The sequence below is a fragment of the Macaca mulatta genome, chromosome 14, assembly GCF_049350105.2.
Source record: "Macaca mulatta isolate MMU2019108-1 chromosome 14, T2T-MMU8v2.0, whole genome shotgun sequence".
NCBI lineage: Eukaryota > Metazoa > Chordata > Mammalia > Primates > Cercopithecidae > Macaca > Macaca mulatta.
Window position 1 is genome coordinate 77,185,192 of NC_133419.1, and position 16,933 is coordinate 77,202,124.

The window sequence follows — 16,933 nt, forward strand, 5'->3', positions numbered from 1 at the left end:
AGGTCTCAAACCAAGTGCATCCCCAAGACCACACAATGGCTCTGAATGCATGGAGGACCTGTAAGACCAGTTTGTTTTCTGGGCAGCAGATGACTTTGCTGGCCTGAGGCCTAGGGTAGTGGCCTCTACTCCTACCTCACCATCTCTCTAGTGTCTTCCTTCTTCCCAAAGTAGACTGGCATGCGTGCACACACCCAGGCCCAAGCAACTCCTTTTTTTTTTTTTTAATTTTAAATTTACTTAATAAGAAAAAGTAATAAGGAAAGAAGCAGCAAACAGACTGGGTGTGTTAACGAGTCTGGGCCACTGCAGGGGGGACGTTGCCCAATTTCTGCACCCCGAGGCCCTCCAAAGTCTGGGAGAAGCTCCTGGGAGGTCCAGGGCCCAAGACCAAAGCCTCTATCAACTCCCCCACCTGTGAACTGCCCCTCTCCCGAGGTAGGCATTGTCTGGGTGTGTACACTGGGAGCCACCCACACACCCAACTCTCCCCTCCTAGGGAATGCGTCCACCAGGTCATTTCTCCTGCAAACCCTCATTTTAAAGTGTCTTGGATGCTTTCCTGTCCCCCGCCCTTGCCTTTTTTTTTTTCTTTTTAGCATAAAGAGGGGTGAGAGCCCAAGAGCTGCAGCAGGGGGAATAGATTGAAACTGCTGCCTACTCATACGCCAGTTTCCCTTCTTAGAACTCTAACCAGAAGCTAATGGTTTCCTCCATAAAAGAAAAACTCAATCTGTTGACTTTCTCTCTCCTCTCCTGCCAGCTTTTCTGCCTGAGCCGGGCTCTCTCTTCTCTGTGGGTTCGTCTTTCAGCCAGTCTTTCTCTTGCTTCAGATTCTTGGTTTCTGGCTCCCTGTCGTCCCTGAACCTCTTTCACTCTTTAAAAAAAAACGGGGAGGGCGGTGAACAAGCAAAGAGGAAGCCCTCACCCACCCACCCCATCTCTTCCTTACTAGCAACTAATTCCCTCTCTCTACACACACACACACACACACACACACACACACACACACACACAGAGGCACGTACTCCGGCGACCTCCAGATGTTCCCGACAGTGAGGCCATCTGCTTAGATTGCTGGGGCGCGCAGGGGGAGGGGGCAGGGATCCGGGATGCAGGAAGCTGTGAGGGAAGCCTACTGGAGGGGGCAGGAGCTGCGCACTTTTGAGACGCTCCCTAGAGTGGAACCCGGGCTCGGCTCGGGCTCCGCGGGCGGGGCGCGCGCCGGGAGAGGCTGGCACTTTGGCGACACTCCCTGAGCCGCCCCGCGGCTGGCCCGAGCAGCCACCCGGCGCCCGGCAGGGGGGAGCCCGGCTGCGGGCGGGGACCGGGGGGCGGGCCGCGCCGCCGGGAGAAAAGCGCCGGCCGGAGGGCCCGCGGCCGGGCCGCCGGGGTGAGCGTGCCGAGGCGGCTGCGGCGCAGGCTTCCAGGTGGGTGTGGGTCCCCGGACGGGGCGAGAGTTCGCGCTGCGGGTGAAGATCCCGAGTCCCCGACCTCAGCCTCGCGGCCCCTTCGGCGGGCGGGTGGGGGACGCCGGTCGCAGGGGCGGGGCTGGGTCCCGCCAAGGCCCCTCAACTTTAGCCGGACGCCTGGGGCTGGGCGGGAGTGGGGAACGCTAACCCAGGGGAAGGGGCTTGCGGGAGACAAAGGCTCCGCCCGGGGGCCGTGTGGGTCTTTGTGCGGACACGTGCATCTCATGTTTGTGGGTCTTTGTGGATTTGCAGTCGGGGACGCGCCGCTGCTGGTGCCTTTGTGTATCCGTGGCTTTGCGCGGCTGCTTTGCGCCGGTGTCCACGTTTGCGGGCCTGCGCTTGGCTGTGGGCGTCGGTGGGCGCATCGCGTGTGTCCGCATACGTGGTCGGTGCCTGCCGACGTGTCTGGGCTGGGTGTCCACAGAGGGTGTGCGCGCCGAGAGCCCAACTCCGCCCCACCTCCCCGCTCACCCGCTGTCCACTCGGGCCCACTACTTGGCTCCAAACTTTTCTCCCGGTTCCTCGGCAACAGCCCCAGTCCTCCCCACCGCAGCCCGGCCGGGGGCGCCGGCAGCCCTCCCCTCTCCCTCCTGAGGTCCCAGGACCGCAAGGGGCTGCGATGGGATTGGTGGTCGGGGGGATCCGCAGCGCCTGGGGACTGGCCGGGCAGGGGCTGGGAGGAGCGTGCGGATTCCCCTGCAGACCCCGGCTGGGAGGAGGAGGCGAGAGGTGGGTCCCGGGCTCCGGTCCTGGGCTGGGGAGAGGAAGGGACAGGGCGCTGGCGTTGCCCTCCCCGCGCTTCTTGGAAAGAGTGTGACCCAGAGAGTTGTGTCTGTTTGGTGGGGAGACAGGCTCCGCTTTGAGACCCGCTCTCCGTTTGCAGCCCGCCCCCGGGGGAGGGGGACCAACCCTCCGACCTGGTAGGGAGCGAGCGACTGCCAGTTCAGATCATGCCCGAGGCGCCGCCTCGCAGGACCCGGAGCTGGGCTGGGGGCCGTGGGAGCCTCACACACACAGGTTTCAACTGGGACGGCCACTGGCCCACTGTGCGGCGCTGGCAAGTTGCTCAGCTTCGCGGAGTCGCGGTCACTCTGGCACGGACAGGGCGAGAACTCCCTCGAGGCTCAGGGCGTGCGGTGGGAATAACCCGCGCTGCTGGAGCCGGGCGGAGAGCAGCGCCAGCCCACATTTGGTCTGGCGAGGAGGTGACTCAAGACCTTCGATCCTTCTTTCATCGTTGTGCGCCCTGCCCTCCGGATAAGTCTAGACTTGCAGCGCCTGGGACTGACCAGAGAGGGAGGGCTCAGAGCGGCAGGAGCCTCCTGGGCTTTTGAGCCTAAGTCGCAAAGATAACCCTAAACACCCTCCTCCCCACCGCTCACTCCAGTCTTTAACCTAGAGCTTTGTCGGATGCTGCAGACATGATGGAAGGGCACAGCCGCTAACCTGGGAAAGAGACAACTGTGGGCATTTTCCTTTCCCTCTCCGGCCTCAGTTTCCCTTCTGTAAGGGGAGGTATTGAGAGCCTCTTCTGTTCTGGCTGACTGCTTCAGATCCCAGAACCTAGAAACACTTTGATGTTTAACCTACACCTCCATTCTGACCTGACCTATTCCCAGGCACTACTTTGCTCCCCAGGAAGGCTGCAATGCTACAGCCACCGGGCTTCCACCTACCCTTCCTCCAACACCAGGAAAGGCAAAAGCTGATAAATGAGTCAAACATGGAAAGGGAAGGGACGGGGATTGACCTTTTCTCCTCTTACTTTTTAAATGACAGTTTGTGGGTGGTAGAGTCCAGATCAATTTTCTTCTTAATCATAACTCCTGGGTCAACACAGGGGATGCACTTGAGAGTTCATGCTTCCTTTTTCAGAGCAAGGCTGGCCTGGGCACTGAGGACACTTCATAAAGAGGGTTGGGTCCTCCCTGAAAGCCCCCTGGCCCAAGCAAGTCCTAAGAGGGGTTCTGTGGGAATAGCCCAGGGGAGGGGCCTCACGGGAGGTTCCTCCTGCTGTGGGTTTCGAAGTCAGTGGGTACACAGAGGGGAGGCAGGAAGTATCTCCCACAAAAGGATCAGCATGTGCAGGACCTGTGCATGAAAACAGCACAGGTGGTCCGCATGGTGGATTGGCAGTCGCAAGGTCTTGAGGGTGGTGAATTGGAATTGAACTTGAGGCTGGGAAGGCAGGGACCAAATCACCAAGGCCTTGAATGCCAGGCCGAGAAGTGGGATTTGACCCTGTAGGCAATGGATAGCTCCTGGAGGATTTAAACAGATACAGCAGGGTGGGGTTGGTAATTCTGTGAAACCAGTCTCTGGCTTGTGGGTGGTGCTGGAGGTCAGGAGACCAATCTGGAGGCCGAGTGATCCAGCCTCTTAGAGTCAAAGGACCCGGATTTTACTGCCACCCCATTGCTTCCTACCTCTGTGGCCTGGGACAAGTAACTTATTTAAAATGTGAGGATATTAATTCTTGCTCCACTGATCTGGTGTATTAAATAAGATGATGAATTACATGTGCAAATAAATGAAAAGTGGTTTGTAGTATGTATTACATTGTGTAGACAGAAATTCATTGGATTGCACCGACAATAGAAGGCAGAGACAGTTTTGATTCTGGTCCTAAACCTGATTTCACCAGTGGGCAGAGCCCTAAGCATCCTGCAGGGTTGCACCAATTGTTATGTTCACCACAAAGCAGAAGGGAGCTTTCTGTCCATCTACACCGATTCGTAGATGGCCACAGAAGTGGGCCAGTACCTTGACAGGGGCAGCCCAAGGGCCATGGGAGCTCACAGCATGGGTGGCCTTTCCTGGGTGAGGGGCAGGTTAGACTGGGAAAGCCTCACAGAGGAGGTGGCTTCTTGAATCAAATGTATGAGAATCTGCTGGTAGACAAAGAAGGGTATCTTTGTCTTCATCAGAGGGAACAACCTGTGCAAAAAGGCAGGTGGCTCTAGAAGAGTCACAGGCCTCTAGACTAGAAAACTGTCTCTGTGGGATGGGTTTGAAAGAGGGAGCTGTGGTAGGGTCCCGGTCTTCTGTTGGAAAGTGCATTCTGGTGCCCAGCATGGCTGGCAGTTGAAGTCAGGGGCCAGGAGTGAGGCTGTTGCAGCAGGTCTCCTGAGCCTGACCTGGACAGCGGGAGGTGACTGTCCAGCTTAGGGATGTGGGAGAGGGAAGACAGTGATTCCACCTACCCAGGGGGAGCTGCGGATTTGATGCTGAGCCCTCATTCTGTCACAGGCAACACAGCAGCTTCTGCCTGCTTTGGCCTCTGAGACCTTTCCAGTTCGCCCTTCCCAGTCTCCTGGGAGTGCCTTGTCAGCACCTCGTAGCCACACCGGGATCCTGGATGGTATGTGGAGAGAAGATCCAAGGCCTCTGGGATGAATTGTGGATTCTTCTCCATCTTCAGCCCCTGCCCTTGCCTCAGGATTTGCTGGTGTCACAGCACCTTTTTCTTCCCTGGTCCCTGAAATCACTCACTGGGGACAGGAACCAACATTCAGTGAATACCAATGTGTGCCAGGCCAGGTCTGAGTCTTCACTTTGCCTCATGTAATCATCACAGTGACCCATTGGGACCAGCATGGGGAATATCACCATGTTATGGATGAGGACTCAGAGGGGTGAGGGCACGAACAAGCCTCAGAGCAGTGAACGCCCTGTAGGGTTGGAACCCAGACTGCCTGGCTACAGAACCCTTGCCCTCTGCCCCATAGCGCCTCCTCGTGTGTCCATGTACGCTGCCTCAAGTTGATGGGAACTTGAAAATCTTCAGGAAGAAGACATATTGGAAGGAAAACATCCTATTGGGAGCCTTGCCCATCTCCCTGTAGATTATCCTCCTTGGGTAAGTTGTTAGGCTTACAGGTCCCTGGGATCATGTCATGGAGGAGACCAGGTACTGGATGTCAGAATATCTGGGTCCTGGTCCAGCCCCATCCTCTCTGGCTGTGTGTCTCTGGACAGATCACAGAATCTCTCTGGGCTGCTTTACGCAGCTGTAAAGTAGATACGATGCCATCTAACCTGCTGATTCTGCAGGGTGACTGAACAGATCGTAGTTGAGGAAGCATGGGAGAGGTTGAGAGGTGTCCTTTGGTGAGGTAGCGGTATTCTAGATGCTTGGTGCATCTTCACATGGTGTCTGCTCTGTACCAGGCTCAGTGCTCAGCTTCAAGGGCATAAAAAGGAACCTAATGCCATCCCTGCCCACAGTAGGATAGACAGGTAAACATGTAAGTACAGTTCAGCATGACCAGGTCTAAGCTGTCTTGCACATGTGCTCATTTGGAAGCTGAGGCAGAGTGGATTTGGAGCTAAGACATCTGGGGTTAAGTCCTGGGTCCTCTCCTTCTCAGCTGAATAACATCCATTTCCATGTCTGCAAAATAGGGACAGTATCCCCAGGGTCAAGGCTGTGGTGAGGCAGAAGTGAGATGCTGATGGAGAGCACATGGTGGGCTGCTGTGTTTGTCCAGATGTGCTGCATTAGCGGGTCTGTTGCAAGAGCTGGCCCTCGGGGCTCCGGGAGTCTGGCCTTGAAATTCTTTCTGCCTTGCATTTCCAGAGCTGACAAAGTGGTTGGAGGGCAGGACGTTTCTGAAAACCGTCCACCTGGGGATTTCTTTGGCATCAGCTTGAGTGAGCTCATGACTGAGGGGAGCAGGGTGGGAGGCAGCTCTGCATTGAGGAACAGCCAGTCGAGACAAAGGCCGGTCTCAGGAGGGTGCTGGGGCTCTGTGCCAGTGCGGCCCTGTGCCAACAGTGCCCTGTGGAAGTTGTCGAGGGCAGTGGAAGGAACTGGAAAACTTTACAGACCAGAGATGCTGTAGTGCAGCACCAGGGTCAGGCAGCTGGGGCCAGGTGGGTTCAAGCTGGAACCCAACACCCAGAGAGCTGTCCTTATCAGCAGACACCAGGGAAGTGACTGGAGAATGTCATCACAGGCAGTCTCGGACCTGCTGCGCTCCTGGGCTGCACTGGGAACTTGGTTGGGGAGAAACATGAAGGATCACATGGTGACTGCCTTTAGAAGGCTTAGCAAATCACCGTCATTGTCTACCACACACTGAGTACTTGTGTAGCAGATAGTGAGTGGAATGCCTGCCATTCTGTCATTTAATTCTTTCAACAATCCTGTGCTCTGAGCCCTGTTGAGGACCCTCGGAGTGGGTCCCAAGACTTACCCAAGGCTGGTAGGTGCAGAGCTAGGTTCACACCTTGTCTGGGTCTTGCAGTTGACCGGTTCATCCTGCTCTTCCTCCACGCGCCCTCTAGGCCTGGCTCTGTTCCCAGGTGGGGGAAAGAACACACAGTTAAAGTAGGCACAGCACTGCCCCATGCTGCTCACACATCAAGCAGGAAAACAGCAGGTAACTCACGGCAGAGAATTTACTGAAGGAGGCCTGTGGGTAGCCTGTGGGGTGAGAGGCCAGGAGGGAGGGGTGGGGGGGCCTGAGTGGACAGAACAGGCTTTGTTCTGCTGGGAGCAGGCCAGGGGCAGGCGGGATGGATGCATGCAGTTCTGGCAGTCACATGAGGCATCAGGTCCTAGGTCCTGGGCCCTGCTCTGCCATTCCTTGCTGTCACTGCCCCTCTCCAGGCCCCAGTCACCCATGATCCCCAAGGGGCCGTCCAGCTCCCAAGCCCTGGAATTCTCCAAGTTTGGAGATGTGTTAGCAGAGGGTGAGAGTTGTTCAGAGTCCATCAAGGTGAAGGCTGTTCCCACTCTGGCTGTCAAGGAGGGTTCAAATCCACATGGGGGGCTGGGGACAGGTGGGAGGGGAGAAGAAGGTGGTGACAACTTGCAGGTGCCTCGTGCACGGGAGACTTGATTTCTGTAAGTAAAAAGCAGAACCCAAGAGGTTTCTGATAAGGAGAGTGATGTGGCCAAAGCTGTTTTAGAGATGTCTCATAGCAGTGTGTGCGGTGTCACCTGGGGAGACCTGCCTGGAGCCTGTTGGGGCCGTAACATTTACTCTTTGTCCTAGCAGACCATCAGCAAACTTAGAGTCACTGTGGACCTGGCCCTGTGGGCCCAACAATGCATGATTCATGGCCCCTGCACTGGAAGGCCTTACAGTATATCCCCCAAACCACAGATGGATGTGGTTTCTAAGCCCTTGTCCTCCTGTTCTTGTGTTATGTAATCTGGTCAATCAGTGGATATCTTTTATCTGCAGGTCATGGTTTGGAAAAAATGTTGAATCTTGACCAAAAGATCCCTTTCCTTCTCAGCCTTCTTTGGTGGCTACCAGTCTTCATTTCTCTTTCTCCTGGGGGTAGAGTACGGGTCCCAGAGGGAGGCAATGTGAATACTGTTACACAGATAAGAAAACCAAGGCTCAAAGAAATAAAGAAAACAGAAGGTCACACAGATAGTGGCAGACCTAGGACTAGAGCCCTAGTCTCCTGGGTCCAAAGCTGGTGTTAGTGATCTTGTTATAAGTTGGTCTTCTATTCTCATTGCTGGTCTGTAAGCCCCATCAGGACAGGGACCCTAGTATCTGTCTCGTCACTACCACCCTCCGCCCCCCACTCCCCACTCCCTCCTGGCCTAGCCCAGTGCTTTGTATATACTTAGTAGAAGTTTAGGATGTGCTTTTGTTAAACTTTAAAATCCCAAAACCCTGGAGTTGGATTATCTAAACTGAACCTCTTAATGTGAAGCTAGAAACTGAGGCACAGAAAGGGGAAGAGACTTGTTCAGCGATGAGATGAGGACAGTCCGTGGCAGAACAGGCACTGAGACCTAGGGCTCCTGACAGTCCTGCAGGACTTATCTTGTCACCAGGTACAGTTGCCCTGTCACCTCCCTGTGAGTGCCCCAGAGTGTGGGGAGGGATGTAGTTGGTGACTGTGTCTCAGTCTACCATTGGCTGCACGTCTGTCAGTGTCCTGGCACTATGCTGGGTGTTTCACACAAGCAGTCTCTAGCCCTTGCGGCAACTCCTTGAGGAAGGGATTGTTAACTCCATTTTAACTCCCCATGACTTCTGATATGGTTTGGCTGTGCCCCCACCCAAATCTGAACTTGAATTGTATCTCCCAGAATTCCCATGTGTTGTGGGAGGGACCCAGTGGGAGGTAATTGAATGCAGGAAGCTTTTGCTTCCTCCTCATTCTCTCTTGCCACTGCCATGTAAGAAGTGCCTTTTGCCCTCTGCCATGATTGTGAGACCTTCCCCAGCCATGTGGAACTGTTAAGTTCAATTAAACCTCTTTGTTTTGTATGCTGCCCAGTCTCGGGTATCTCTTTATCAGCAGCATGAAAAAGGACTAATACAGTAAATTGGTACCAGTAGAGTGGGGCATTGCTGAAAAGATACCCAAAATATGGAAGCAACTTTGGACCTGGGTAACAGGCAGAGGTTAGAACAGTTTGGAGGGTTCAGAAGAGGACAGGAAAATGTGGGAAAGCTGGGAACTTCCTAGAGACTTGTCGAATGGCTTTGCCCAAAATCCTGATGACAGTGTGGACAATAAAGTCCAGGCTGAGGTGGTCTCAGATGGAAATGAGGAACTTGTTGGGAACTGGAGCAAAACTGACTCTTGTTATGTTTTAGCAAAGGGACAGCAGCAATTTGCTCCTGCCCTAGAGATTTGTGGAACTTTGAACTTGAGAGCGATGATTTAGGGTATCTGGCAGAAGAAATTTCTAAGCAGCAAAGCATTCAAGAGGTGACCTGGGTGCTGTTAAAGGCATTCTGTTTCATAAGGGAAGCAGAGCATAAAAGTTTGGAAAATTTGTAGCTTGACAATGCATTAGAAAAGAAAATCCCATTTTCTGAGGAGACATTTAAGCCAGCTGCAGAAATTTGCATAAGTAACTTGGAGCTGAATGTTAATTCCCAAGACAATGGGGAAAATGTCACCAGGGCATGTCAGAGTTCTTCAAGGCAGCCCTTCTCATCACAGGCCTGGAGGCGTAGGAGGAAAAAAAGGGTTTCTTGGGCCAGGCCCAGGATCTCCATGCTGTGTGCAGCCTAGGGACTTGGTGTCCTGTGTCCCAGATGCTCCAGCCATGACTAAAAGGGGCCAAGGCACAGCTCAGCCATGGCTTCCGAGGGTGCAAGCCCCAAGATTTGGCAGGTCCCAGAACCATCATTCACTGGCCTTGGGCAGGTGACCCAATCTCTTTGAGCATCCACAGAAGGGGATAATTGTTCATTTTACAAAACCCAAACCAAAGCTCAACAGCACTTGGCAGCTTCCACATGGTGTGGAGCCTGTGGGTGCACAGAAGTCAAGAATTGAGGTTTGGGAACCTCTGCCTAGATTTCAGAAGATGTATGGAAACACCTGGATGCCCAGGCAAAAGTTTGCTGCAGTGGCAGGACCCTCATGGAGAACCTCTGCAAGGACGGTGCAGAAAGGAAATGTGGGGTCGGAGTAGAGTCCCTACTGGGGCACCACCTAGTGGAGCTATGAGAAGAGGGGCACCATCCTCTAGACCGCAGAATGGCAGATCCACCAACAGCTTGCACTGTGCACCTGGAAAAGCTGCAGGCACTCAATGCCAGTCCGTGAAAGCAGCCAGAAAGGTACCCTGCAAAGCCACGGGGGTGGAGCTGCCCAAGACCATGGGAACCCACCTCTTGCATCAGCATGACTCAGATATGCGAGATATGGAGTCAAAGGAGATCATTTTGGAACTTTAAGATTTGACTGCCGTGCTGGATTTTGAACTTGCCTGGGTCCTGTAGCCCCTTTGTTTTGGCTAATTTCTTCCATGTGGAACAGCTATATTTACCCAATGCCTGTACCCCCATTGTATCTAGGAAGTAACTAACTTGCTTTTGATTTTACAGGCTCATAGGTGGAAGAGACTTGTCTCAGATGAGACGTTGGACTGTGGAATTTTGGGTTAATACTGAAATGAGTTAAGACTTTGGGGGACTGTTGGGAAGGCATGATTGGTTTTGAAATGTGAGAACATGAGATTTGGGAGGGACCAGGGGCAGAATGATACGGTTTAGCTGTGCCCGCACCCAAATCTCAACTTGAATTGTATCTCCCAGAATTCCCATGTGTTGTGGGAGGGACCCAGTGGGAGGTAATTGAATCATGGGGGCCAGTCTTTCCCAAGCTATTCTCATGATAGTGAATAAGTCTCATGAGATCTGACGGGTTTATCAGGGGTTTCAGCTGCTTCCTCCTCATTCTTTCTTGCCACTGCCATGTAAGAAGTGCCTTTCGCCCTCCACCATGATTGTTAGACCTTCCCAGCCACGTGGAATTGTAAGTCCAATTAAACCTCTTTCTTTTGTAAATTGCCCAGTCTTGGGTATGTCTTTATCAGCAGCATGAAAACGGACCAATACAACTTCCCAGAGTTGCACAGTGTAGCAAGTCACTCCTGCTAAAGATGGTCAGCCACCTTCCTTTTCCCATCCTCAGTTCCTCTGCTCTAAAATGGGGATGAGACTGCTGGCTCACAGAGTGACTGTGCGGACTGAATGAAAGCATGTGTGTCCAGCACTAGCAGAGAGTGAGGACTGGCCCCGACTGTCACTGTCGGCACTTCCCACTGCCAATGCCCAGCCCTGGGCATAGGCCCAGCACAGAGCAGGAACCCCGGGAGAGGTGTCCACTGTGCAGGGCTGAGCAAGGAACCTAGTCCAGTGCCCTGGGAGCATCTGCGAACAGTTACCTAGGTACTCCTGCCTCTTTACATCAGGTGCCTCTTTATATCAGCTGTTACTACCATTGCCTCAGTTCTGTATCTTCTGGCTGCTGGGTTATGACCGCCCTTTGCATGTGCACAGCCCTTCACAGTTGGCAGTAAGGGTTAATCAACTTAGGTGAAGAGGGCAGGGCAGAAATTGCCACCCTTTAGTGCAGAGGACAAGGCGGAGACTTTAAGAGGGTCAGCGAGAGGTCCCCTGGTGGGAGTGGGTTTGGGCAGTGTTTTGAGTTGCTGGTTATGTAAGTGGGAGCTCATACGAGGCCATTTGGCATTTCACGGACCCCTTGCATAATCACCTCTGGGAATCAAAGGGTAATCTTGGGGCCTTTGTGGTGTTTGTTTAAACCCCAGGAAGGGTGGGTATGAATGAGCAGATCAGCCTAGCAGGGGAGGTGGGGCCTTTGGTGGTAATGAGCCCTGCGGTGAGGAGCTCACCCAGGGGAACAAAGGGGGCCTGAAGCAACTTAATATTTTCCTATTGGTTCCAGACATTGGAACACTCTGTCCTGCCTTGGTTGGGACCATGCCCAGGATGCACCTGGGCTGGATTTAATCCTGAAATTGGCCTCTACAAAAGAAAGAGGTGGGAGAGGAGGGGCCTACATGGGGATGGGGGCAGGGGAGAAGAGTCCCACTTTTCCCTGCCCCTGGGCAAAGCCAGAGTGCAGATCAAGTGGCTAGCTCTTTAAAGTTTCATGCAGGGCTGGTAATACAATCCTGCTACTCCCTCCCCACCCACCTTCCAGTCTGGAAGGGGGGCAGGTCCCTGGCCCATCTCCTCCCCCTCTCTCACCTCCTTCCTGAAGGCCAGAGGGAGGGATGGGCAGGAGGGCAGGGGGCCCAGAGCAGGGCCACCCAGATGAAGAACCCTGCTAGAAGGAAGCTTAGTGCCTTCTGTCTCCCAGGCTGCAGGCCGCTGTGCAGGGCAGGGGTGACCACAGACTATCCAATTGGTCTAGTTAGAGGCTCCCACTGCCCAGCCCTCTGCTTCTCATGCTAGCACCACTGAGCACCAGCATCCCAGGAGCTACAGTGGACGTGAACACAGGCTTTGAATCTAACAGCAGTGGGTGGTGTGACCATTAGATGTGACAACACGTATGTAGCGCCCGGCATCTGTGGCAGCCACCACTGTAATTGTACAGAGGGAACTGAGATCTGAGGAGGGAAACTAGCTCATGCCATAGTATGTGTCAGTGGGAAAAGCCCCTCCTGCACCCTGCCTCTCCACCAGCTACTCTGCCAGTCCAACTGGAGGCAATGCATATGAATATAGGAATTGGAGTACAGCAGGCCTGGGTCCCATTCCTGCCCTGCATTTTACTAGTTTGGGGTAAAGCCCTATTCCTCTCTCAGCCTCTGTTTCTTCATCTGTATAATGGGGGAAGCAGCCTAATTGCCTGCCCAAGGTTAAAGGAGGCACGAAAGAGGTGTAGTAGCTTAATCTGCTGGGGGAAGGGGCAGGGTAAGGGGGAAAGGTGCTCGGGACAGGTGTCCCCAAAACCCATCTGGGAGTGTAGACACCTACGTTGGACACCAGGATGCCCAGTGAGAAGGGAAGATCCTGCCTCTGGATGACAGGCTAGGGGGACAGGGCAGGTGGAGTAGGGGTGCGGTGGGGTAGTCACTGCAGGCCCCATTGCAGGGAGGGAGCCCTGGTCTTGAAGTCTGGAGTGTGGGTCTCAGGCCTGGCTCAGCCCCGGCCAGACCACAGCAGTGGGCGGTGCTTTGTCTGTCAGTGTCCCCTCTAGGGCCACTCCACTCTGTTGTGTGGCTGTCCAAAAGTGTCTTAACCTAAGGCCCAGTTCCCTTTGAGTAAAACAGAATTTTCTGCCTTGCAAGGGGGTCGTGAGGGTCAGATGTGACTGTGCTGTGGGGCAGCCAGAATAGCACCTGACATGTAACACTTGCTCAGCAGAGAATGGGGCACCCTGGGCACACCCTACCCTCAGCCCAGTGGATGAGCCCCTCACCCGGGGGTCGGGGTCTAGACCAACCCAGGGACTCTGGACCATCAGAGCTGGAGAGGCCAGCCCGAGAAGCCGTCTAGTCTGGTGGGTTTCAAACTGGGTTTCCTAACACCCTAGGCAGGGATGGTGGGCAAAAGTGGAGGGCTTCAGGTCCCCCTCACTTCAGCCAGACCAGGCCTGCCTTCATCTGCTGCTCTTGTTTAAGAAAGGAGTCTGCTTCTTCTAGTTGAAAATTCACCACCTAGCCTCACGCCCCTTTACCATACAGATGGAGAGGCAGAGGCCAGAGAGGAACTGGGTCGAGGAACTCTGGGGAGTGTTCCAGGAAGCATTTCAGGAGGTTGGGGCCTGTGACACCTTCCAACGGTGTCTAGACTGGGCTCATGTTCTGTGCGGTGGGTTTAGACCATCTGGTGCATTCAGTCCTCACCCATGGCTCTCTTTCTAGCCCCCACCATGCCGTGGCCCCTGCTGCTGCTGCTGGCCGTGAGTGGGGCCCAGACAACCCGGCCATGCTTTCCCGGGTGCCAGTGCGAGGTGGAGACCTTCGGCCTTTTCGACAGCTTCAGCCTGACTCGGGTGGATTGCAGTGGCTTGGGCCCCCACATCATGCCAGTGCCCATCCCTCTGGACACAGCCCACTTGGACCTGTCCTCCAACCAGCTAGAGATGGTGAACGAGTCGGTGTTGGCGGGGCCGGGCTACACGACGCTGGCTGGCCTGGATCTCAGCCACAACCTGCTCACCAGCATCTCACCCACTGCCTTCTCCCGCCTTCGTTACCTGGAGTCGCTTGACCTCAGCCACAATGGCCTGACAGCCCTGCCAGCTGAAAGCTTCACCAGCTCACCCCTGAGTGACGTGAACCTTAGCCACAACCAGCTCCGGGAGGTCTCAGTGTCCGCCTTCACGACCCACAGTCAGGGCCGGGCACTACACGTGGACCTCTCCCACAACCTCATTCACCGCCTCGTGCCCCACCCCGCGAGGGCCGGCCTGCCTGCGCCCGCCATTCAGAGCCTGAACCTGGCCTGGAACCGGCTCCATGCCGTGCCCAACCTCCAAGACTTGCCCCTGCGCTACCTGAGCCTGGATGGGAACCCTCTGGCTGTCATTGGTCCGGGTGCCTTCGCAGGGCTGGCAGGCCTTACACACCTGTCTCTGGCCAGCCTGCAGAGGCTCCCTGAGCTGGCGCCCTATGGCTTCCGCGAGCTACCGGGACTGCAGGTCCTGGACCTGTCGGGCAACCCCAAGCTCAACTGGGCAGGAGCTGAGGTGTTCTCAGGCCTGAACTCCCTGCAGGAGCTGGACCTTTCGGGCACCAACCTGGTGCCCCTGCCTGAGGCGCTGCTTCTCCACCTCCCGGCACTGCAGAGTGTCAGCGTGGGCCAGGATGTGTGGTGCCGGCGCCTGGTGCGGGAGGGTGCCTACCCCCGGAGGCCTGGCTCCAGCCCCAAGGTGGCCCTGCACTGCGTAGACACCCGGGAATCTGCTGCCAGGGGCCCCAATATCTTGTGACGAATGGTGTGGCCCAGGGCCACATAGCAGACTGCTGTCCTGGGCTGCCTCTGGTCCCGAGTGACTTATGTTCCATGTGCCAACACCAGTGGGGAGCCCGCAGGCCTATGTTGCAGCGTCACTGCAGGAGTTGTGGGCCTAGGAGAGGCTTTGGACCTGGGAGTCACACCTAGCAGCAAAGTCTCGCCCCTTTGTCTACGTTGCTCCCCCAAACCATGAGCAGAGGGACTTCGATGCCAAACCAGACTCTGGTCCCCTCCTGCTTCCCTTCCCCACTTATCCCCCAAGTGCCTTCCCTCATGGCTGGGCTGGCCTGACCCGAGACGGGCAGAGGGTGGGTGGGACCCCCTGCTGCAAGGCAGAGTTCAGGTCCACTGGGCTGAGTGTCCCCTTGGGCCCGTGGCCCAGTCATTCAGGGGCATGAGTTTATTTTCTAACATAGCCCTTTCTTTGCCATGAGGCCGTGAGACCCACTTCCTCCTTTTCTATTTCCCTAGAACCTTAATGGTAGAAGGAATTGCAAAGAATCAAGTCCACCCTTCTCATGTGACAGATGGGGAAACTGAGGCCTTGAGAAGGAAAAAGGCTAATCTGAGTTCCTACGGGGCAGTGGCACGACTGGAGCATAGCCTCCTGCCTCCCAGCCGGGCCCATTGCACTTTCTTGTCTCCTCTAATAAGCCCTGCCCTCCCCGCCTGGGCTCCCCTTGCTGCCCTTGCCCATTCCCCATTAGCACAAGAGTAGCAGCAGCAGGACAGGCAAGAGCCTCACAAGTGGGACTCTGGGCCTGGTGACCAGCTGTGTGGCATGGGCTAAGTCACTCTGCCCTTCGGAGCCTCTGGAAGCTTAGGGCACATTGGTTCCAGCCTAGCCAGTTTCTCACCCTGGGTTGGGGTCCCCCAGCATCCAGACTGGAAGCCTACCCATTTTCCCCTGAGCATCCTCTAGATACTGCCCCAAGGAGTTGCTGCAGTTCTGGAGCCTCATCTGGCCGGGAGCTCCAAGGGGCCTCCTAGATTCAGTCCCCACTGGCCCTGAGTGCGACAGCCCTTCTCACCCTCCCAGGAATGCCGTGAAAGGAGGCAAGATCTCCCCCACCCATGTCTATGCTCGACCCCCAGGGTAGCATCTCAGCTTCCAAACCCTGGGCTGTTTCCTTAGTCTTCATTTTATAAATGTTGTTGCCTTTTTAATGGACTGTCACTTTCAACCCGCCTCCCCCACCCCTGCTGGCCGGGGATGGAGACATGTCATTTGTAAAAGCAGGAAAAGGTTGCATTTGTTCACTTTTGTGATATTGTCCTGGGCCTGTGTTGCGGTGTTGGGGGAAGCTGGGCATCAGTGGCCACGTGGGCATCAGGGGCTGGCCCCACAGAGACCCCACAGGGCAGTGAGCTCTGTCTTCCCCCACCTGCCTAGCCCATCATCTATCTGACTGGTCCTTGATTTAATAAACACCATAAAAAGTTCTTTGCTTCACTCAGCCAGTGTCCACTGGCAATCCCTGGGCTGGGCTCTGGGGCCACCAAGATGAATCAGGTTAGGCCCTGCCCCGGGCAGCTTGTTCTCCCTGAAAAGCCTGATAATCTCAGGATTAAGGGAGTAAGGTGACGTGAGGGAGGGAGTTCCTGCACCTTGCTCACCTCTCATCTCCCCCGGCCCTCCCCGCTGTTCCTGTCACCCCAACTCCAGCCATAGCCATGAGCATGCCAGGCAGGCCCTTGCACACCTGTTCTCTTGCTCAGGTGTTACTGTGGGACCTTGCCCTTGTCCTCACACCTGTCTCTCAACCTCCTTCCCATCCAGTAGACCTAGTGCCTGCCGGTCCTCAGAAGCTTCCCGAGCCCCTCCCACCTCCCTCCTCTGAACTGCAACAGTATTTTGTTCTTTCTTGGCGCTTTAGCTGGTATGGTACCCCAGCTCCTGTTTGCACACTTCCACTGACAGAGATCAGGCTTGCAGCGCATCTGGGTGGCTCTGCTGTCACCAAGTTCTTCCTTCTAACTGGCCAGTCTACAGGGAATGTCTACCATCATCACCAATGGCAGGTTTTTCCTGATACCTACTCTGTGCCCGGAACATTCAGGCCATATGCACTGGTAGGGAGCTTGCCCATCTTGTAATCAGGCCTCCCCAGGGAGAAGTATCAACCTGAGGCCCTGGGTCCGAGGCTGGCACTCAGCCGTCAAGGTAGGAAAGGGCTGAGGCGTGGCGCGGGGAGGTGTGGGGGAGAGGGAGGTCAGGGTGAGACCCCGGGCCCCCACAGTCCTCCT

At 55.3% G+C, this 16,933-nt stretch overlaps 1 protein-coding gene and 1 long non-coding RNA gene across 9 annotated transcripts in view; one reads left to right on the forward strand and one right to left on the reverse strand.

The window, feature by feature from the left end:
• The first annotated feature begins 284 nt into the window (after nt 1-284).
• TSKU (tsukushi, small leucine rich proteoglycan) lies at nt 285-16,129 on the forward strand. Of its 8 annotated transcripts, XM_077963940.1 has the most exons (4): nt 1,191-1,430; nt 4,722-5,107; nt 5,201-5,331; nt 13,591-16,129. In XM_077963940.1, exon 4 carries the CDS (start codon nt 13,599-13,601, stop codon nt 14,658-14,660), a length of 1,062 nt encoding a protein of 353 aa, XP_077820066.1. In that variant the 5' UTR covers nt 1,191-1,430; nt 4,722-5,107; nt 5,201-5,331; nt 13,591-13,598; the 3' UTR covers nt 14,661-16,129. The 8 variants fall into 8 exon arrangements, with proteins under 8 accessions (XP_077820068.1, XP_077820066.1, XP_077820065.1 ...); XM_077963939.1 differs by lacking the exon at nt 4,722-5,107; XM_077963942.1 differs by lacking the exons at nt 1,191-1,430; nt 4,722-5,107; nt 5,201-5,331 and adding an exon at nt 285-438.
• The window catches only part of LOC106993392 (uncharacterized), a 42,434-nt gene continuing 25,932 nt past the window's right edge, over nt 432-16,933 (reverse strand). The window contains exons 5-7 of the long non-coding RNA XR_013404192.1: nt 6,671-6,769; nt 1,017-6,470; nt 432-877 (exon numbers count right to left, since the gene is read on the reverse strand). This is a non-coding gene — a long non-coding RNA (uncharacterized LOC106993392). The remainder of the gene's footprint in view (nt 878-1,016; nt 6,471-6,670; nt 6,770-16,933) is intronic.